General features: G+C 31.3%; 1 protein-coding gene across 2 annotated transcripts in view; it reads left to right on the top strand.

Moving 5' to 3' along the window:
- Nucleotides 1–23,890, top strand: part of LOC142327630 (uncharacterized) — a 45,872-nt gene that overhangs the window by 8,421 nt on the left and 13,561 nt on the right. Inside the window, exons 3-7 of one of the 2 annotated variants that reach the window (XM_075370837.1) lie at nucleotides 2,450–2,724; nucleotides 7,080–7,535; nucleotides 12,236–12,473; nucleotides 13,427–13,639; nucleotides 23,682–23,811. In XM_075370837.1, the coding sequence (XP_075226952.1) occupies nucleotides 2,450–2,724; nucleotides 7,080–7,535; nucleotides 12,236–12,473; nucleotides 13,427–13,639; nucleotides 23,682–23,811 (1,312 nt within the window). The remainder of the gene's footprint in view (nucleotides 1–2,449; nucleotides 2,725–7,079; nucleotides 7,536–12,235; nucleotides 12,474–13,426; nucleotides 13,640–23,681; nucleotides 23,812–23,890) is intronic. The other variant, XM_075370838.1, reaches the window with a different exon arrangement.

The following is a 23,890-nucleotide window of genomic DNA, read 5'->3' as shown; positions in this document are numbered from 1 at the left end:
AAGCAATCGAAGGTAATAGCCATCTTCAAAACAAGGGAATCCAGCAAATTTACCTAAGAGCTACAGGCCTATAGCATTGCTACCAGTGACATATAAAGTACTAGAAAGGCTTATCTACAACAGAATCTGTCAGAGAATATTTGATGATATACTGATTGAATAAGCAGGCTTTAGGCCAAAATGAAGTTGCACCGACCAATTTCTCTTGCTCACAACATACATTGAAGTGGGGTTCCAAAGAAATCTTAAAACCTCTGCTGCATTCATTGATTTATCAGCCACTTATGACACTGTCTGGAGAAAAGGCATGATTTGTAAGGTCCTCCGTGTAATCTCATGCAAATTAACATCTCACTTCCTTAATAATATGTTGAACGACAGAATGTTCAAGTTATCATGGGATCCGATATAAGCTCACCAAAAAAACTAAAGAACGGCCTACCACAAGGGTTGATACTTGTGCCTCTCCTTTTCAGCCTCTATGTTGCATAGATGCCAGAGACAAGATCTAAAAAGTATGGCTATGCCAATGACTGGGTGCTAACAACAAAATGTAGATCATTTGAAGAATCAGAGGAGGTCCTGATGGCCGACCTGGAGAAACTGGGAAGGTACTTCCAAAGATGACACCTCCAACCAAATGCTAGTAAAACAGAGATGTCGTGCTTCCATCTAAGTAACAAAAAAAAAGTTTGCTAATAGGGAGCTTAAAATTCTATTCAAGAATATATGGCTTTTTCACAATAAGACAGCAAAATAACTAGGTGTGACACTTGATAGAACGCTTTCATTTAAGGAGCACCTAATGAAAACTTCAGAGAAATTGAAAGTGAGAAGCAACATTATACATAAACTCTGTGGAACAATGTGGGGAGCATCAGCTTCCACTTTGCACACATCGGCTCTTAACCTTGTTTTCTCAGCTGCAGAATATTGTACACCAGTATGGCTTATCATACTTCCATTGGATACTTCTATAAAACTGAGCTTTTACAGTATGTCATTACTGTGTTCCTCTCTCTATATAAGAGTGTAGATTAACAAAAAGTTCAAACTGTCTGTATTTATATGTTTTAATAATAGAAATTCATTTTCCCAGGAATATATTGATTATGTTTTGTGTATTTGTGTACATCAAGATTCTAATAGGTATATTTAGTGATTATAAGTAATCAAGCATCAAAATAATGACTATGAATTTTTAATTCATAATCATATAGAAATTAATATCTTTGTAACTTATTAATATTTTGTATTATTATTTTTATTAGTTCACTCTTAAGCATTTTATTATGAATAAAATGTTTTTCATTAACTCAAATACAAAATAACAGTTATTTCAAATAACTGAGTTAAAATGGAAATACAATCTAATAATTTATTATACTGGGAAAAATAGCCTATTAATTTGTATTATAGTTCCGCTAATTTATATAAATTTTGATTTAAACTGAACTGTATCTATTTAAATATGAATAGAAACAGTTGATTTGTGGTGGAAACCCACATACATTTAAAATTAATTGTTAAAGTATATTTACTCCTTACAATTACATAATAAAAGTATTAGATTAGGTACTAGTTTTTTCTTTTTTTTTACTTATACATATGAACTGCTTACATATTGTCATTGCAACATCATATTAAATGTGCAGTATTGTCTTTATTTACTTCACTTCAGCATTGACCAATATGGTCATTGACGCTAGAATACATTCATATATTCCAAGTATTAATTGAATTTGTTAGCAGCTATTAATATCTTTGCTCTCAATTCCTCCAGAATTTTTATTGGTATGATATATTCACCAGTCACTTAAAATGTGTCCATTGGTAAAATTTAAATGAATTTAAACCAGGAATTATCTAATATTAGTACAGAAATATGCAGGCATGTTGTTAAGCATGAACTAATTTTGTATGTTTGCTAGATAAAATATTTTCAAATATCAATTGCTACATGTTAGCAAGAAATTTTTGGTATGATTCTCCAGTCAGTGTTTGGCAAGAAGAGGGAAAACCTCTAAAAATGCCTGTCCTTAGATTGACAAAAACTAATATTATACCATGATGTGTGATTTTTATTCTGACCAGTAGTGCGTTACGAAAACTGTTACTTATTCCTAAGTAAATAATGACCAAATATAAATTAAAGACATCTAGTAACAAACATGCTGGGTTCAAAAGCCAAAATGTGAGTTTTGAACAGAATATTTTTTAGATTGATATAAAGATAATAGACCATTTCTTATGGATTTAGTCATTAAATTTAATATCACTATATTTTTAGATTTTTTAATGTTTTCATTTAATGTATTCTTTAATTTAATTATTAATTTAATTTAATGTATTCTTCATTGTTATAATTACATTTTTAATATGAAGTGAGTTGTTTTTATTTATTATTTTTTTAAGTCTAATTTTTCTATAAAATATTTTATTGTTTTAGCCAGATCCTGATGACATATTGAACAGAGAGAGGGAAATTAATCATGCTTATGCTGCTGTGCGTGGACAGAATGCTGTAGATTGGTTACATAAAGAACAACAACAATGTATTGAAAGAGGGATAGCTGATATTAGGCGTAAAAAATTAATTAGGGAGAAGGAAGATTTACGGTCTCGTCTAATTGCTTCTTTGCCTTCTCCACAACCAGTAACTCGAAGTCGCAGCAGCAGTCGACTTAATAGTAACAAACGATGTTCTCCTCTTAAGAAAAAAATGTATGATAAAAATTGAAATTTTGTTTGCATTATGTTTTTGTTTATTATCCAAAATTAATGTAGGTCGTAATATTGATCAGTGATATCAAACCAATGTTGTTCCTCTATACCTGTTCAAAACATCTTTAGTGCTGTCTATTTTTCTTTTCCTTAACCACAGTCACGTTTTTGTTGACCTACCTCCCAATATTTTACTATTTATTTTGGTGTGAATTATTGTTTTTGGCATTATTTTTCATTTGCCATATATTGCAAATGACCAGATCTCTAAATGTAGACATAAAAGAATCGTGACTTCTTAAGTGAATGAACATCGGAAATTGGTGATCTACCAGTGATCTGAGCAGAAAATAACAAACATTTTTAATTACGTGCCAATGAAGATATTTATTGATGTGCGGTTGGCAGCATTGTGTTCTGCATAACCTCCTCTGTAACCACATGTTCTTGGATTGTTGATATCTTGTTTAATTTTCAAATTATTGTTATTTGAGTGCAACATGTTGGTAATGATTTTTGTAATGTTCACTTTTCAGGAGCAATGATAAATATATATATCAATGATATATTTTCCATAATGGAAAATTTTCACAGAAACTTTTCAGCTTATGGAGGTGAGGCTCTGGGATGTGTGTAATGTTACAAGTGGTTTTCCTGATTTAAAAGTAGTCTTCAGTCAATTGAAGATGATCCTCGACTAGGAAGGCCTTTGACTCAACTGATGACATCTATGTTTAGAAAATCAACAATCTGGTGCATGAAGATCACCAGCTGAGTGTCAGAGAACTTGCATAAGAGGTTAGCATCTCGATTAGATTATACCATGAAAATTGAACATGCATTGAAATACAGCAAAGTTTGTTCCTTGTTTGATGACCGAACAGCAGGAAGAACATTGAGTGGGTGTTTGTCGGCAACTTCGTGATCAAGCCAGTGATGATGAAAAATTCATGCAAAGGATAATAATGAGAAATGAAAGCTGGGTTTACGGCTACAACATTGAAAGGCAAAAGTTCAATCATCATAATGGATGATAAATATATATATCAATGATATATTTTCCATAATGGAAAATTTTCACAGAAACTTTTCAGCTTATGGAGGTGAGGCTCTGGGATGTGTGTAATGTTACAAGTGGTTTTCCTGATTTAAAAGTAGTCTTCAGTCAATTGAAGATGATCCTCGACTAGGAAGGCCTTTGACTCAACTGATGACATCTGTGTTTAGAAAATCAACAATCTGGTGCATGAAGATCACCAGCTGAGTGTCAGAGAACTTGCATAAGAGGTTAGCATCTCGATTAGATTATACCATGAAAATTGAACATGCATTGAAATACAGCAAAGTTTGTTCCTTGTTTGATGACCGAACAGCAGGAAGAACATTGAGTGGGTGTTTGTCGGCAACTTCGTGATCAAGCCAGTGATGATGAAAAATTCATGCAAGGATAATAATGAGAAATGAAAGCTGGGTTTACGGCTACAACATTGAAAGGCAAAAGTTCAATCATCATAATGGATTGGCAAAGGATCTCCACTTCCCAAGAAAGCACATCAGTCTAGATCCAATGTCTAAGTGATGCTCTCTGTTTTTTTTATTTTATGGAATTGTGCTTTTTTAATTCTTGCCTCAAGGTGAAACAGCAAACTGTGCATACTATCAAGGCATTTTACAACTGCTTTGTGAAATGGAAATTCCGCTGGGAAAAGTGTGGGAATAGGGAAGGGGACAAAGACCAATAATCTGTAAAATTAATAATAGATTAAAAAAATAAAGTTCAGTTATTTTCTGAACAGACCTTTTGTGTGTGTGTGTTCACATGCGCATGAATATCAAATTAGAATATATTAATAACAGGATTTTAATTGCCAAAACCTTTTTTGCCCAGAGATGCTTTGCATAATCTTAATTAGGCTAAACATTTTCTGTTTTTGGGAACGGAACGCAAACGTGGCGGGAGTATCACAATTCTCCCTTCAAATCGCAGAGCCTGGACAGTGTCTCTTGCTGCTGTATGATTCTGTAATCGGGCGTGTTTTAGGGGTTTATTTTTAGTGTCAGTTAAGTTTTAATTTTTGTTATATTTATGGACGGATTTGTGATTAGCGTTCCTATCAGTTTTGGACAGCGTTCTCAACTCATTACTGGGTCTGACCGTTTTTATTAATCTAAAGTGAGATTAGAAATTTTTTCTTTTCTATTTTAATGATATTAAATGAAAAAAAGAAGAGTTTTACATCATGTTTATTACTATCTTGATTCAGTACAAAGGTTTCAGTCATATAATTGTTTCTAACACTGATAAATTTATAAGTAAAAAATTTTTACTGTCGCTGCCAAACAGCTTACATATTAATATAAGTGTAAGATATGCACATAAGTATCAAGAGTTCTAAATTTGTAGGTGATTAGTTATGTATATGATGCCTGGAGAGATCTGTAAACACTGTAATCTTAAAATTAAGAGTTAAATCACTTTGAATGTTAACATTCATATTCAAGAATTAAGTTCACATGAATAACATTAAGCTTCAACTTTGATGACCAATAAGTATGGGATTCCTCAAAAGATAAAAGTGAATTTGATTCTTTACCACTCTGAGTTGAACATTCTGTATACATTATTCGTTTTTTGAGGATTCATATTAACCTCCTCACTTTGACAATCATTGCTTGACGTGGTCCATTCATTAGTTTTAAAGAGCAAATCACACAGTGATATATTGCAATATGCTGTATTTCCCATGTTCATTTCATTTCTAACCATGAAAGACCTTGTTAATGACATTACAAGCTTTCATTTGTATCAAAATACAACAGGTGATTTGAAGAATTTTCACTATTGAAACGAACTTATAAATCTTTGTTTACAAACTTAGCTCTCAGTTGTGCTTTGTTAATGTTGTTTCTTTGCATTAAACCTATTTAATTTTTTTTTTTTAATAAAACCTTTTAGTGATAGTGTTATTAAAGAGTTACTAGGTAAGTGATTAAAATATTTTGCCTAAACATTTTCCACCAAATTTAAATGAAATGTTTCAATAATCTTACTGTAAGTAATTGAAAAACAGGTAGTTTATGCAAAATTTTACCAAAGGGAGGTATTTAAATAATATTAATTTAATTTTTTAATCAAATTGGTTAATTGTAAAAAATCGATTTCACTATTAGAATGTAGGGCTTCAGGAAAGACCAACAAGTAACTCGTCTACTGTGCATTATCTTTCTGTACAAAATTGGGTTTTATTCCTGACTAGCTGTTGTAATCAGCTTCACATAGATTTAAAAACACTTTTTGTGCCACTGAAATACACCAAAATGTTATAATATACTGAGTCTCACACAAGATGGCCAGCATTGGGATCTTGGAAACTATAAGTTTTATAAGAAATTTTAAATGGGAAACCTTCCCTAGATTTTCTCTTGCATTAAAAATACAGTATTACTACTTTTTAAAATTTTTGCCCTTTTTCCAATATGGGGGCCAGTTCATTATTTCAAATGGAAACCTCATGTTTTTATTGAAGTTGTGGGTAGAAAATAGTATTTTAAGACGTTTTTATTTTTGGGTACTTTTCTCTAAACACAGCCATTACAGATCTACAGGCTGTCAATTGTAAAATCAAATATGGAGGTCATTTATATTATTTTAAATGGAAACCTAATGTATTAATTAGTACCTGATTTACAAATAATATTTTTAAAGTTTGAAGATTAAATAAAATGGAAAATAAAGTAAAGGTAAAATTAAATTTTTACCATGAATAGTTTGGTTTTATTTATTAGGAAGAAAGAATTACAACAGAATTGCAGTGTTGGTTATAACAGTTTTCCTGAATGGCCACCATTAGTAAAAATGCAGGCAGTTGCTTTCCTGAAAATGTCAGTAACAGCTTTTGACAATGCGTTGTGATGGATGTTTTACAAAATTTTGACTACCTTAGCTACTATTTCTTTCTCTGAAGCACACTGAGATATATACAACTGCCCTTTCACGTATCCCACAGAAAGTAATTTAAATGGGAAAGATTTGGACTTATCACTAGCCAAGCAATATTTCCTTGGTTAGCAGTTCACCTGTTTTGGAAATGAGAATAAATATTCCTTTACCTTGCTGTAGTTTTAGTGCTGGAGCTCCATCTTGTTTTTTTTCTTGGAATTAATTAGATTTCTAATATTGATTTGAATTTAGAAACAATTTTTTAAAATGGCTCTTGCATATACAAAAAAACTTCCTTGTCAGTGAATTATACTTTGCCATAGGTAGGATTAAAAAGGGAATTTTTTATTATTATAAACATATAATTTTTTTATATTAATTATATTTTAATCATGATTATGTGTCATGTCTTAAGGTTCAGCGTGAAGAAAAAAAAACAAAGATGGGTAATGGAAGAAATACCCAGCAATTTGCCCAGCAGTGTGAATAAGAAACAAACTTTAATTGATGAAAGCAATGACCAAGACTGTAATAATGATAAAAGAGATGTACCTATGTTTAGCCATCACTCAACCAGTAATGATAAAAAAATTGTTTCACGTAATGATAATGATGATATCAGGATCAGATCCAGTGGGCCAGTAAAATTTAATGATCGAAGAATGTTATCTGCTTGCAATGTCATTAAAGCAAATTGTGATGAGAGAAAAAGCAGTGGTGATCATAATGAAGTAAAAGAAAAACAGGCTACACAGTATTCAGCTAACTACAATTGTTCAGTTTCAGCTTTGGATATAGCCAATCACAAATGTACTGGTTATGAACTTCATTCTAGAGAAAATTTAAATGCAAAAAAATCCCTTAGTAAGAGGTAATATTAGCATTAGTATTAATTATTATGTCTTTCTTTTACTTGTTAAATAGTCAGTGGCATTTATTCATATATTTTTTTACAATTTATTAAAAAATAACTGTACAAGTGTTATGCAATAAATTAATCTCTATAAAAAAAAAAATAATAAAAAATAAAATTTATGCTGTCTTATGTTTACACTAATTATTGAAAATCTTGTCCAAGAACTTGCTTAATATACTAAATATCTTAGCAACTTTTTAAGCATTTCTTTTAATCTTCAAAAGTAATTATAAGTTTTCAGTGTTTTTATTAAAGCTGATAATAATTTATCTAAGCTTATGGTTTTTAAATAAAAACATAAATAAACATATATATAAATACGTATATATAACATATATATAAGTAATATATATATATATATTTTTTTTTTAAACATCTTTCTTCTGCTGAAGTACCCTTTCCTATTTGTCTAAAGACGTCTTCATTTTAGATTTTATGGGTCCAGATAATTTTCAGTATTAACGTTAAGACTTCAAAGACTGCCTTCATTTTTCCCATTGTTTGTTTCACCACCATAAAGTGCTGTACTATAAAAAATATTTTCAAGAATATTTTTCTAATTCTTAGATTTAAATTTGATATTATCAGACTTGCTTTTATATGAAAGTTCTCCTTGCTTGTGCAATCTGACTTTTACAAGATAAGTTCAAAAAATTCCCAGAATTATTTTGTCTATTAAAAACTGCTTCCGTGAAAAAGTTTAAGAACATATTTCTCTCAAACTAGTTTCTTTCAGTGCTATACACTTTCACAACATCTTTAAAATTACTGGAATCATTACTAATACATTTTCAGATTCTTCCTCAGCCCACACATTCCTCAGCTTTGCCACATTGGTCTCACATCATTGATGTTCTTGTATTTTTTCCCTGTGAGCATTTTTCAAGTGAGGAAGTAAATCAATTGGTGTCAAGTTGGGCTAATATGATGGATGCTCCAGAGTTGTTCCATTGTGTCATTCCAGGTACTCATTGACAAGCATAGTTCAATGTACCTGTACATTATTATGCAGAATAATCTAATTCTTTGTTTTTTATTTTCCAGAATTCTCCTTTCTTTCTTATGTACATCCCATTATGATGTACTTTTCCTGTTTTATTGTCTGCCATCAGGATTGAATTCAAACTTCTGACATAATTTATATACGTAAAATACTCTATCTCATCTCCTGTCATGAACTTGATTAGGAAATTTTGATCTTGATCAGCCATAGTAATGAAATCTCCCGCCCGTGTCATATGAATTTCTGTCTGATGCACAGACTACATTTTTGGAAAAGTACGTTAAGAAATGCCGTGCTTCTTCATTACATTATGCAGAATACTGTGGTGACCTTTAATTAATATCCCAACTGTTGATGTTATTTCCTTGAGAGTTTTTCTTCTACCATTCCAAACAATATTTTCAATGTGCTCTGTATTTTCTTCATTTGTCGGACCCAAGACTGGTGACCATTATAAATATCATCTTCATATTTAACATAACCATCACTAAAATGCTTATACCAATAGTAAACTATAATTTTCTTCATTTTTGCTTTTCCATATTCTTGTTCAAGCACGGTTAATATTTCTAACTATGATTTTTTAAACAAAATATTAAATTTGATATTTGTGTACTGTTCAGGTGCTGATATTTTTTACTAAAAAATAAACCTTTTGAACATTTACCTGCATTATTTCATCCATATTTTTAAATTTTGTCTTTTAATTTTACTACCTAGATAAAATTTTACCACTTCCTATATATAATGTTCCCTACCTTAATATTAATTCCTCATTGTCCTCCATTCTTTCACATTTCATTACTTGTGCTTTAGTTTTATTTCCAAAGTAAATTTTACTCCTAGCAAAAAATCCATGCCATTTAGTATTTGTTTAAAGTGATTTTAGAAAATTGTTAAGTTTCATTTTAATCGTATTCAATTAATTTTTTATATATTGTTGTTCTGTTTTTATTTTTAATTTCCACCAATTAATTTATTTATTTTACATTTATAGAATAATACAGCTTAAAATTGAATGTAAAATTATTAAGAATGACAAAAGAAAAGTAATTTGTTTAACTGCAATAAAAAAAATTCTCTGATTCTTTAAGAAATTAAACTAATATGTAAAAAATCTACATAATAAAATAAAAATAGATGGTAAAATAATGGATACCAGTGATATTAAAATTAACATGATATCTTTAATGGTGTAAAATGAATGATTAGTATATAATGTAATAGTAGAATTTTTGAAGTTGTACTCACTTTTGATTTTCCCCTTAAGTGATTTTGCATTGATCATGGCTTCATCAAGGAGCATTGATTTAAAATCAATGAATTTACAATTCATTGGCCTAAAATTAAAATAAAAACATTGTTGTATTAATATAACAATATTATAAAGAAAACTATTTTACTGTTTTGTTGAAATCTCTTTAAAAGATTAGGACAGTGATTTCCAAATAACTGTCATTACATGCAATTATTTGTTTTTACTAGTTTTTAATAGTGTATAAGAAATTTAATTATAGTGAAATAATAATATTCAAAAAATATTGTAGTGTTGACATGAGAACATATAAATGGTGAGCGCCACAAAGATCTACTTTCATGTAGATTCATCTACAAACCCACCGGGTTGGTCTAGTGGTTAACGCGTCTTCCCAAATCAGCTGATTTGGAAGTTGAGAGTTACAGCATTCAAGTCCTAGTAAAGCCAGTTATTTTTACACGGATTTGAATACTAGATCGTGGATACCGGTGTTCTTTGGTGATTGGGTTTCAATTAACCACACGTCTCAGGAATGGTCGAACTGAGAATGTACAAGACTACACTTCATTTACACCCATACATATCATCCTCATTCATCCTCTGAAGAATTATCTAATCGGTAGTTACTGGAGGCTAAACAGGAAAAAGAAAGAAAGAAAGATTCATCTACAAGGGTGAATCAAATATAAACCGAAATTTTTGTTTTATAATTTATTGAAGAATAATAAAAATACATACTCATAATATTATTTTTCTACATAATTTCCTCTTCTGGAAACACATTTTACCCAGTGAATAGGTAGCCTTTTTGATCCCACTGTCGTAAAATGAAGTTGGTGTTGACGTCAACCAATTGGGCGAACAAATGCTTCAACAGCTGTATCGTCATCAAATTTCTGCCCTCCAAGTGCTTCTTTCAGTGGCTCAAATAAATGATAATCACAGGGCGATAAGTCCAGACTGTATGGAGGTCTCCAGTGTAGTCTAGGATAAGGATGCAATTTTTTCTTGAGTTTGAGCTGTGTATGAGGTCAAAGGTTGTTGAAGCAGAATGATGTCTCCTATCGAAAATTGACGTCTTTTTTGACGATATGCAAGTTTTGCTTCGTTTAAAAGTTGGCAGTAGTATGCAGAATTCATTCTGCAATGTTCATGGAGAAAATCAACATGCTAAACTCCTTTGAAAGCAGAAAATACTGTGACCAGAACCTTTCCAGCTGACAGTCAAGTTTTGGCTTTAATGGCTGCTGTTTCTACCTTTTCCCCCACTCCATATGTGCCTGTTTTGATTCTAGGGATGTAATGGTGCACCCAAGTTTCTTCACAGGTCATGATTTGATGCACAAAAAATTCTCCTTCAGCTTGGTAAAGACTCGACAACTGCTGGCACACCTCTAGCCGATAGAGCTTCTGACCTTTGGTGAGAAGGCAAGGCTGCCACTTTTTTCCCATCATGCTGCCACTTTTTTAAATCCAAGATCGCCAGTGATAATTACCTGAGCACTGCCATAGCTTATTCCAATCTCAGAACAAATTTCTGCAATTGCTAATTGACGGTTGACCTTGTTAAGGCGATGAACCATGAGAACGTTTTTAGCAGTAGCACTTGTCCTTGGGCGACATTGGTAACCTTCATTTTCAACTAGTTCTTGTCCTTCTGAAAACTACTTATGCCAATCATACACTTGAGACTTTTTAAGTGTGTTGTCCTCAAACTGTTCCTGAATTCTTCTCAAAATTTTGGATGGTTTTTACACCCTCTGAATTGCGATACTGACTAGAAAAAAGTAGTGAGCTGGTTTTCTAAGAGTGGGATCCCCTCCCCCATCCCTAACTATAACACTGAGAAGCCATGCCCCTCTCCATTAGCTGTGCATCAACGACGACAAAAATTCCGTTTTATGTTTGATTCACCTTCTTATATGTAATTCCACTTTGTGATTCATCATGAATTATTTTAATTGTGTGGTACATTTCACTTAAAATTTTTGAATGCTGATGTATCATAATATCATATTAATAAACTATAGAGCTTAAACATGGTTAGCTGTAGTATTTAAATTTGTTTGTATTTAAGTTTTTTATGAGTACCTTCAATTAAAATTCAAAAAATGATTGTGGTTTTGAAATTGATACAAACAGTTTTTCTGGCTTAAGTAACTATAAACCAATTTCTGTATTATTTGGTTTAAACTGTTGGATAAATTTTAGAGATTTAAAGGTATGTAATAAAATTCTGTATTAGAAATTGACATTTCTTGTAAAACTTTCTATTGGGAAGTTTTACAATTTTTAATTGTATTAAGAAATTTATTGGGTATTTTTTTGCTCAAAATTGACTCAAATAAAATTTGAGTTTGGAATTTTATAACTCAAAAAATATTTTATTTCTAGCATTTCAAAGTATAATTGGCGACGTCGAAGACATTATTCAGAAGCAGACTGTTATTCGGATGATAGTTTTGACTCTGATGTTACATGGCCACCTTGTACACCACGATCAAAATCTTCTGTCTCTGGTGATAAAGTTGCATCAACAAGGGTTGAATATTATGATCATAATAATAGATTTTATACCACATCTCGTCAATCCAGACCAAACACCTGTGTTACAAGGTTACATCATTTACAAGTACGTTTCATTAAGAAAAAGTTATTTAGTTTTATAAAAGATCAATCAGTTTTTATATTATAAATGTTTAACACTTGCCTACTGTTTAGATATTTTAGGTTTTATTTCTTTTAGGAATTAATTTTAATTTTATTTTTTTTAAATTATATATTTTTAAGTAGTGTTAAATAAATACATCATACATTCTGATCAATTCATAGTAATACATTATAGAGATCTTGTAAGGTATAGTTAGATATGCTACTCCATGGATAAAAAAAGGAACTGTCCCAGCATTTGCGCAGATGGATCAAAAGGAAGTGTGATAAAACTATAGTCAGACAGCATCAAAAATACATAATTTGTTATAAAACAAAATAGTTGTGATTAAAGTTGGCTGAAATAATATTAATATGCATGAAGATACTGAATGTAAAAAAAAATAATTACAAAATAAATTGCAATTCAGAAGGCATTATTAATGAAAAGTTATTTGAACACATACGTATATACATATTGACCAAAGATGCAGAAAAATTTGTTTCATTATCTAAATATTCATTAACTAATATTATTTCCATAAAAGAAAATCTTTTAATTGTATTTTAAATGAATTAGTGGGAAGGTTTTTTTTTAAATTGATTTTAATTAATCAGTCTGGAACTATAAAAATCAAGGTTGCATAAATTCAAAAATGTTCATTAAGTAATTATACTTTCAAGTAGAAAAACATTTGATAATTTCACCTATATAATGAATAATTTACAATAATGATGGTTATGAATATGTTTTTATTAGCAAATTAATTTCAATACTGAAATGCAAATTTAAAAAAAAAACAAGGTACAAATTGCAATTTTTTTTTGTTGAACATTCTTTGTTTACTTCAAAAATGCAATTAGATTATGTGAAATCATAAACACCTTTTAGATTTTTGAAAGTATTCTTATAATTTATATTTCAATAATTTTCAGAACAATGGTGCTAGTGCAGAACTGGAACGCATTAATCTGGAGAACAAAGTATCTAAAACACAATTATTAAATAGTAAGCAATTTAAACGCAGTAACAAAGCAATGGAGAAACAGAAATTAAGAAATGATTTCCATCAGCTGATCGAAGACCTTCGTAAACTTGATTTGAAAGAACGTAAATTGAGATTTTCAAATCTGCAATCTTATAACAAAGTAAGCACATTACATGTTCGTAAACAAATGTATAGAAATTTTGTAAAGGCATTTCACCTATTTTTTTTGAAAATAAACTATTATTCTATGCTACATATAAAATGTACACTAATGAACTAATAATATTAATAGATTACTGTACAGATTTTTATACTAAAAATGTTTGTGTATTTATAAAAATTTCAAAACTTGAAATAAGTTAGAAGATATCTGATAACATAATGGAAAGAATTAGAATGTTCTTTACATCCTACAATATAATATTAAAGTTATTTCAAAAGTACCATTTATAACAATGCTCCCTTAACCCTTTGACACTGAATTTAAAAAATTGAAATACCTGTTGCTCTCAGAAATTTAGGTATCTGCTGCTATGAGTTTTAAAAAAATTTCAAAGTTATTGGATTTGAAATTTATATTTTTTTGTAGTTTAAATTATAAAAAAAAAAAATTTTAAATAGAATTATAATTTATTTTCCTTACAAATTTGTCATAACTGCCTGTACAATGGTTTCATAACCTTAATATTATTAGTATTTTATTTTTTACCAGTTCATCTTCGTAGCATTATATCCATTTTCAACTGAATTAGATTTATTGTTTGAATATACTCTTTTATTTCATTTTGAAAAAGATTCCCCAATGAATCTGAAATAAAATAAATAAGAGAACTAAATGTGGCAAACAGACAACCAAAATACATTTATAAACAATCAGTAGACTTTTTAATGGTGATTTAGAAACAACATTTTCTTTATTTATTATTACTATTTATTTCTAACAGCTGTAAAATTTTAAATTGTTAATTAAACATATTGTACTAAACCAGAGCAGTAACTGTAATCTTAAAGGTGTACTGGGTAAAACGAAACTTGATGTAACAATACAAGTGTACAATCTGGTCATATTTGCAAAATCATAAATGTACAAGCATGCAGGTAAAAAAATTTTACAAATATTATGGAAATTTTAAAAATTGCATTTGAAAGATAAACTGAATAAATTTTTTCTACGATGCATTCCATTCAGTCAGTTAATTTGATTTCTCTTAGAACTTTGTATTTGTACAATAAGGTTAAAAATTTTCTTCATTATATGTCAGATATTTTTATTTATGCTTCTTGACATTTTTGAGAATTTAAGATGTTATAGAAATGTAAAAACTCAATTGTATCTGGTGAGCAACCTCTAAAATCTAACTGATAGAGACTGATAACAGCTGCGACATGTAACATTTTATAAATGAAATGAAAGAAAGAAAATGTAAATAAATTAAATGCCATATTTACTGTAATAAAAGTTTACATGTTTTTACTAAAGATGTTCAAAGTGTGTGCCCTGCGCAGTAATGCGCTTTTGGGTTCAAGTGATCATATTGATAGTTACTCGACTCAAAATGTTGTCAGTTCAATATTTTTCTAGTTTAATGTTTGCCTTCAGTTTATCAAGAATGTGGGAATTTGATTCATAAACTCTGCCCTTCAGATAGCCCCAAGGAAAAAACCGCAATTGATAAATCTGGTGAATATGGAAGCTAGTGAATCCTTGTATGTTTTACACATCACCCCATCTTGTAAGAAGCCGTACTCTTTTTTATGATTTCTAAAATTGTATGGTACACTTTTGTATTGACAGTCTGGTCAGAAAATATTGGTCCCACTATACAATTACCAGAAACTTCTCATCATGAAGTGGACACTCACACATCCGATGAGGATTTTCAGTCATCCAGTAGATGCTGTTGTGAGAAGTACCATGCCCAGATAAATGAAACCATGCCTTGCCAAACATAATATACAGCATCATATCTGTCCATCTACAATGTTTTTGAGAAGCTATTCACAATTAATTAAGATGTTTCAGTTCATCTGTTCTCTTAAGTTGTTGCACAATAAGATTTTAAATTTAAATCATGAATCCTACAGCAATATTATATATTTTACACCACTTTGTTGTAATAACTTATGTATAGATTGTTTTTTTGGTTTGGCAGAAATTCTTTTTTGAATATATGCTATGGCCTCTGAAGTTCTAAAAGAAGGTTGCTTATTTCATTCTGTTTTTGAAACTGACCCATTGTATGCCTTTTATATAACAAATCATATATGCTCTACTATTTGCTGGAGCACTGGCATTTTTTACCACAAGTATTTGACATGTTTCATAAAAGGATCCAGAATGTACAAAATCTTCCATTGGAGCAACCCTTTCCTTGATCAAGTAAGGTATTTTAGAAAACAACTGCAAAGAACGAAACTATACTACACTGGAATATGAATAGTGTACAACTGTCTATAATAGATAAGAGTAGTAACATACATTATCAACAGTGGAGATGGTGGTAGCAGCATTGAAGATGATACTCAAATAACTGGAGTCAGAGGTTTTCACTTCAGTTTTAAGTTTTTCACCCGGTATATCATCATAAGGTTATTTGTCCTGAGACAGGTCCCATGTGCCGTATCCGTATCTGTAATCCCTGCTAAATTTTTGAGGTCTATTTCCTTTAGATTGTGTTGGAGGTAGAAGTACTGTCAAATTAGTAAAATAAATAATATAAGTTGTTTAGTTACCAAATAAGAAATAAAAAGAAACATTTGTTTTTTCATAACATTTTTTGTTATTTGTGTTTGCTAGCTTCAATATGATCCAATTTTTTAGTGTGAATATTCATTGTTAATACATTATACACAGTGATTCAAAGAAACGGGAAATTTTAAAAATTAAATAACGTTAATGAAAAAGTTTTTTAGAAAATGAATTGTATTTCATGTAATTGTACAAATGTTGCCATACATTTTACTTTATTTTTTAAAGATGACATCTAGCAGGTGATCTCTTCTACGTAAACACTCTTCGTTAAATTGTTCATGGTTTGACGTAACATCTCAACTGGAATTTCTGCAATTGCTTCTCGGATCTTTGCCTTCAGTTCTTCTGTTGTAGCAGGTCTACTGTGGAACACTTTGCTTTTAAGGTGACCCCACAAAAAGTAATCGCAAGCTGAGCGATCAGGCGATCTGGGAGGCCATCTAATGTCACCATTTCACGTTGTCCATGAAATGATACGTTGTCCAAACAATCGGCATATAGCTGCCATCGATATTCGTGCAGTAAGTGACGTTGCTCCGTCTTGTTGAAACCAGGCTGTGTTAAGAATTGGTGGAAATCTCTTTTGTTGCTCCACAACAAAGGTTTCAAGCATGGCTACGTAATGAGCCGACATCACTGTAATCACAAGACCGTTGTCATCCTCAAAAAAATAAGGGCCTATAACACCGTAAGATGACATAGCACACCACATGGTCACTTTCTGGCTGTTCAATGGATGCTGGTGAAGCTGCGTAGGATTTTCTTGTGCCAGTATCTGAAATTTTGCTTGTTAACAAATCCACTGAGGTGGAAATGCGCTTCGTCTGACATCCACAGTTCTTGAACAAACTCTTCGTTATCATTTATCTTCTGAAGCATTACATTACAGAATTGTGCTCGCACAACTGCATCGTTCGGTTTCAGTTCCTGGACGATCTGCAACTTGTATGGATGGAATTGCAAGTCCTTCACTAACATTCTTTGAACACTTGAACTATGCAATTGTGAAGATGCTGAGAGATGACAAATTGATCGATGTGGACTTCGTGTGACAGCATCTTGTAAAGCTTGAACATTCTGTGGTGTACGGATGGTTCGCTCACGGCCTGGAGGTTTCTTTTTCATTGCCGAACCAGTTTCCTCAAAATTAGATATCCATGTTTTAATTGCATGTGTTGATGGAACACGGTAGTGCCATCCCAGATTAAAAAATTCAAGGAAAATGACGAAATTCAAGGATCCATGACAACTAAATGGCAAGTTAGGTTAGAGAGGCTGGCGCCATTTATCAAGTGGTACCAATTGCCCACGGCTACCAACACAACTTTCAAAGTTTCCCGTTTCTTTGAATCACCTGTATTTTCTTCTAACAGTACATTTCTTTATTTATAACTTAAAATTTACAAACCCACCAGGGATGAAGTAGCACCTATTAATATATGAATATCGATACAGTCCATATGTTATTGCTTTTTTACATCTTTCTCCAACAATTTTTTTTATCCTCTTAGGCTGGGTCTTGTAAATCTTCTGGTTTTCATGATTTTGACACATGAGAAAATTGTAACACCGTGCATCAGATAACTTCTTATATACATTGTGAAAGGCTATATTGTTTCAAGTTGAAATCTATCAATTGTATTTCTGCGAATTGCTGTACCACACATAATTCATAAACTAGCCATCAAGTCGCCATCTTATCAGTGCTCACCAGCAGTGTATCAACAATTTCATTAACTAATTGTAGTCAACTAAGTTAATCGTAATTTTTTTTTTAATTTCTATATTACATGTTCATTCTCCAAACTCTCTAGAATCATTTTCCTTGCACTGTTCTCATACAGTCATGACCTACTGTAATTACTTTCAGAATTTAAATGCATCAATTGCTTGAAATTTAATCTGTAATTTACTAATCAAACTCTAAACATAGCGTCTCTATAGAAATTGCATCTACTCAGTCTAATTTCTCCATGAATATTAATTGTAACATACTATCAAAAATTACAACAGACTTACTATCAGTTCATGTAGATTTTAAACATTGGAATGTTCCTACTAACATGAAACTTTCTGATTCATCATTCAACATCCCACAATGAATTGATCTGTTATTAGGGGCTAGGTCTTCTTGAAAATTTTACACATGGAACAATTAACTCACAAAGGAACTTATCCAGTTTTATAAAACACCAAATTTGGTTGGATAATAAGTGGTGAATATTACACAAACTCATACTACGAGCCTTACAATCACCGTTTATTTATTCGTCATGACACTTCATTGGATGAACAAGTCCAAAGATTCTGGCAAATCGAAGAAATCACCACACCTCCATGGTCGCAGGTAGAAAAGCTTTGCGAATCACATTTTAATGAAAATACAACGCGGGACATAAATGGACGTTTTATTATAAGACTACCCTTTCATCAAGATCCATCTTCTTTAGGTGAATAAGTCAACAATGATGTCCAGCTTACAATTTCTCAAAAGGAAACTGAATCGCAACACTGAGCTAAAACAAGATTACCATCAATTCCTGAAAGAATACAAAACTCTAAGGCATATGCAACTTGCCAAACCAGATAAGGAAACTCAGACCGTATATTACTTACCTCATCATGCGGTATTTAAGAAAGCTATCACTTCAACAAAAACACATGTCTTCGATGCTTCTTGTAAGTCAAACAGTAACATATTATTAAATGACATTCTTCGAGTCAACCCACAGTACAACAAGATCTGTGCTCTATTATTCTTCAATTTCAAACACAAAACTGCTTTTATTGCAGATGCCAATAAAATGTGGTGACGTCACAGACAGATATGGGTCGATCCTCAGAATCATAATTTTCAGTGCATACTGTGGAGAGAAAATAGTGATAAGCTTGTGAATACCAATAATCACAGTCACATATGGTAGATCATCAGCATCATGTCTGGCAACAAGATGTCTACTGCAACTTGCAATTGAAGAATCCCATCAATACCCAGATACAGCGGAAATCCTTTTACGTCGATGACTGCATTTCTGGCACGGAAACATAGATCAAGCCATAAGGCTGCAACGTGATCTCCAGGAACTCTTTAAGTGCTGGTGGATTCCCACTTCGTAATTGGTCAACAAATAATAAGGAATTCTTAGAGGCAATCCCAATGAAAATGAGAGAAATGACGCATTCACTGAACATTGATGGCAGCGATACAGTTAAAACACTTGGATTATTGTAGCTACCAACCAGTGACCAACTTCAAATTGTGAAGTTGGCACTAAAGATAAATATTTTCAAGTGAGACCCACTAAAAGAAACATCTTAGCTATTATCACATCAATTTTTGAGCCTCTGGGACTGTTAGCTCCAGTTATAATTTGTAAAATAATCTTGCAACAGATTTAGCAAGAAAACCTTGGATGGGATAATCCCTTGCCTGAACACTTGGAGCAATCGTGGAAAAATATTCATCAGCGTCTGTTCTCCATGAACAAAATCAAAATCAACAGACTAGTCTTGGCAAATGACAAATGTTATAACTTGCAGTTCCACGGATTCTCAGACGCCTCTGTTAGGGCATATGATGCTTGTTTATATATACCTTCCGCAGTCAGTGGCAGAAATGTTACAGTCAAACTATTACATGCAGAATCAAGGGTAGCTCCTCTAAAACAAATCTGACTTCCAAGGTTAGAACTCTGCAGAAATGTATTACTTTCGCGATTGACATCAAAGGTTCTTGACATCATCAATCCCATCTTTAATCAAATCTACCTGTGGACAAATTCAGATATCGTGGTAGCTTGGTTAAATAAATGTCCTTCATCATGGAAAATCTCTGTAGCAAATAAGGTAAGCGAAATTCAAGAAAAAATGCATATAGAGAACTGGAATCATGTACCCTCAAAATGTAATCTAGCCAGTTTGTTATCAAGACGTCTTGATGCTGAATATCGTATCAATAGTTCACTTTGGTGGAATGGCCTCAAATGGTTAACCCACGACCTTTTAGATGCCAACTTCCATGACCTTTTGGCCAACTAAAACAAAATTATCAGAAGAGGAGGATATTCTTGAGCAAAAACATAAGGTTAATTTAATACTTATAAAATCGAATTAGAATTTTATTTCAAAATTTTCAAAACTTTTGCAATTACAAAGAACTATTGCATATTGTATGTGTTTTATAAGACATTGTAGAGTAACTTGTAACCAGAGATATAATGATAAACTACTTGTTTCTGAAATAGATGCAGCTTTAATTACTTGCATTAAAATAAGTCAGTAAACCTGTTACACTTAGGAGATATCTGCACTACTAGTGGAGACCTATTACCCACCAAAAATCAGGTTCGTGACCGGCATCCTTTTGTTGATGGTTCTTTAATACTCACAGTTGGAGGACACTTACATAAATCAGATTTACCATTTGCACCCAGACATCAAATTATCTTACCACCTAAACATCACTGTAGGCATCTCATAATAGAAAATAAACATTGTAAGTTATACACATTGGTCCACAGTTATTGATCGCATCAATTCGATTGAATTATTGGATACCGAACATTTGTCACACTCTCAAATCCTTCATAACTGCCTAACATGCTTTAAATTAAATTCATCAAGTCATTCTCAATTAATGGGAACTTTACCTGCTCATAGAGTTCGTTCGTCCTGAGGATTTCTTAACGCTGGTATTGACTACACTAGCCCTTTTTTTATCAAGGCAGGACAAGATGATTAAAAACAAGGGTGAAGGCTTATGTTGGAATTTTTGTTTGCTTTACAACAAGAGCTATTCATCTTGAACTAATAAGCGATCTTACTACTGAAGCTAACTATTGAATAATATTTAAATATAACAAAAAAAAAGAAGAATTATGTTACATAAGGTTGCTGTGATAAAGAATAGAACATGAGAAAAGGCAAATGACAAAGTTTAATACAAAAAAAGTCAAATGAGGATGCAGCAGGCAGGAAAAGTTAGGAAATATAGATTTAGCCAGGAAAAGTCTGGAATTTTTAGAAAAAATCAGGAAAAATTGCAAAAAATTTATAGAATTGCATTTTTGTTTCCAAATTAATATTAGTTATTAATAAAGTATTTATTAAGTAATGCCATAATATATTTCATATACTTTCCCGGCATCAACTACATGCATCAAGCAGCCATTAACATGTCCTGTTCTAACTTATGAGGGTTGTCTGAAAAATTTTGACCCTAACATAGAAAGACGTATCTTTTCTGTCAAATATAATTTTATTTTTCAACAGCCTCCTTTCAAGTCAATACACTTTTTTCAGCGATGCTCTAACCTCTTTAACCCTTCCAAGTAATAGCTGGCATCTTTCTCTGAAAAAATATTTAAGTATGCGATAACCTCCTCATCTGATGAAAATTTCTTTCCTAATATGAAACTTTAATGTTAGAAAACAAGAAAAAGTGACTTGGGAGCAGATCTGGTGAATACGGTGAGTGGTCAACCAACTCAAAGTGCAATTTGTAAATTTTAGCCATGGAGGTCGTCAAAGTGTAGCGCATTGTCCTGATGAAAAAGCACTTTTTTCTTCTTCTTCAAATGTGATCATTTTTTTGCAGTTTCTGTCTTTAGCTTTTCAAGTAATGATACATAATTCTGTCCTGTTATTGTTGTACCTTTTTGAAGACAATTGATAAACAAAATTAAATTACTATCCCAAAAAGCAGTTGCCATCACCTTCCCGGCCAATGGAACCATCTTCACCTTTTTCAGAGCAGGTTCACCCTTTGCAGTCCACTGTTTTGACTATTGTTTCGTCTCAGGAGTGTAGTGGTGGATCCACATTTCATCTACAGTTATGAATCTTCGCAAAAAATCTGACTCATTTTGCTTAAACTATTCTAGCAAGGCCTTGGAAGTGTTCATTTGTTCAAAGTTCTGAAGACTTGGAAGTCCTCAGGAAGTTGCTCATAAATTACACATGCACATTTTTAATGTGCATGTGTAATTTAATAGGCGTACAAGGAAGTCATGCAGTGCCACATCAGTTTATTTTATCTGTGTTACATTTAGTTACCATGATGTTCATTTTTATGCAAGAAACTTATTAAATATTGTTGTTGTTTTTTTTGTACTTTTCAGTGTAGTTTACTGAAACAATTTATCACAAAAAATAGCTTAATTTTAAATGTATATTGTAAGACATCAAAAAATAAAATTTAAAAATGAATGTAATAATAAATAGTAAAAAAAAGCATGAGTTTGGCAGCTATGGGGATGGTGGAGGTTGCAAAAAAATAAAATATCTGTATATTTTGCCAAGAAAATCGAAGTAGCATAACATTATGAGAGTCAGGAAATTTTTATTAAATTGGTCAGGAAAAGTAGTAAAGGTCAGGAAAAACAAATTTTAAAATTCAGTGGGAACCCTGTAAAAGAAAAATTTAATGGCAAAGTTATATCAAAAGGACAAAACAATTATAAATATTTATTATTTGCTGTTGTTATTCTTAACTCTGGTTGAACTAGGAATAAGCTACATGAAGTAATTAAAGAAGTTGATTTATTGCTGTGGGAGAAATCCAGTTTAAAATGAATAATACAAAAGAAATGAAATCTGACATAAAGGATGGTAGTGAAACTCCATAAAGGATATTTTTGACACCTCCTTAAAGGACAAATTAACTATTAAGGTTAGAGAACTGATATAGTAGAAGTTATAGTTTTTTGTTTTTTTTAAGAAGTAAAATTACGAGGATGGACAAAATAGAGTAGATATCAAACCAGATTAATTTTAATACAGAAAAGAAATTATTCAAACAGAAAATATTAATAACATCAATGATAGTGAAACATGGATATAAATACCAAAGTGGGTTTTTAAATCTGGTGTTACAGTAGAAGTCAAAAGTTAGGTAGGTTGATAGAGTAGGAAATGAAGAGGATTTAAAATGAGAGGAGAGAGAAATTTGTGATGTTTTAAAAAAAGACATGTTATTGGGTTATGTATTTGAACTTTGGTTTGTGAATTTCATTGTAGAAGGCAGTTTAACAACTAAAAACAGTAAAGGAATACAGACAGATAATTGAGGATATGAGTTGTAAAAGATAAGTAGAAGTTAAGAGGTTTGTATGGAGTGAAAACAGATGTAGAAATGTATCAAATCTGTTAAATGACTAAGAAAAATAAAGTTTAATTGTACAGGTCTTTAAACATCTAATGTAATTGATGTAATGACTAGCATATTAGATTCAGTTTCTGGCACAGATCTTTATATTTTTTATTAGTTATTTCAATACCAACTTAAAAATAAATACTGTATTGACATCCATTATAGAACTAAAGTTGAAAAATATTAATTTTTTTCTAGAATGATTGATATGATCACAAAATTTCCATATTGTATTATATGTGATTTTGTTAAAAATAAGTAAAATATTAAACAGTTTCTTTTATGTATCTATATATATAGAATAACCCAGTATTCGGGGAAACACTGCGTAAAGAAAAGTTACTAAATCATCAAAAGAGAATGGAATCTGCTGTTCAGAAAATATTGCCGCGTGGTAATCTGCATACTGATAATTTGCTGTGTAATAAAGGTAATTGATTATAATTTTTTTTCTAGATACTACTTATTTATTTCTTTATTCATTTAATACATACATACATGTTACATAT

This window comes from Lycorma delicatula, chromosome 7, assembly GCF_047948215.1.
Source record: "Lycorma delicatula isolate Av1 chromosome 7, ASM4794821v1, whole genome shotgun sequence".
NCBI lineage: Eukaryota > Metazoa > Arthropoda > Insecta > Hemiptera > Fulgoridae > Lycorma > Lycorma delicatula.
This window is presented reverse-complemented; position numbering and strand designations above follow the sequence as displayed.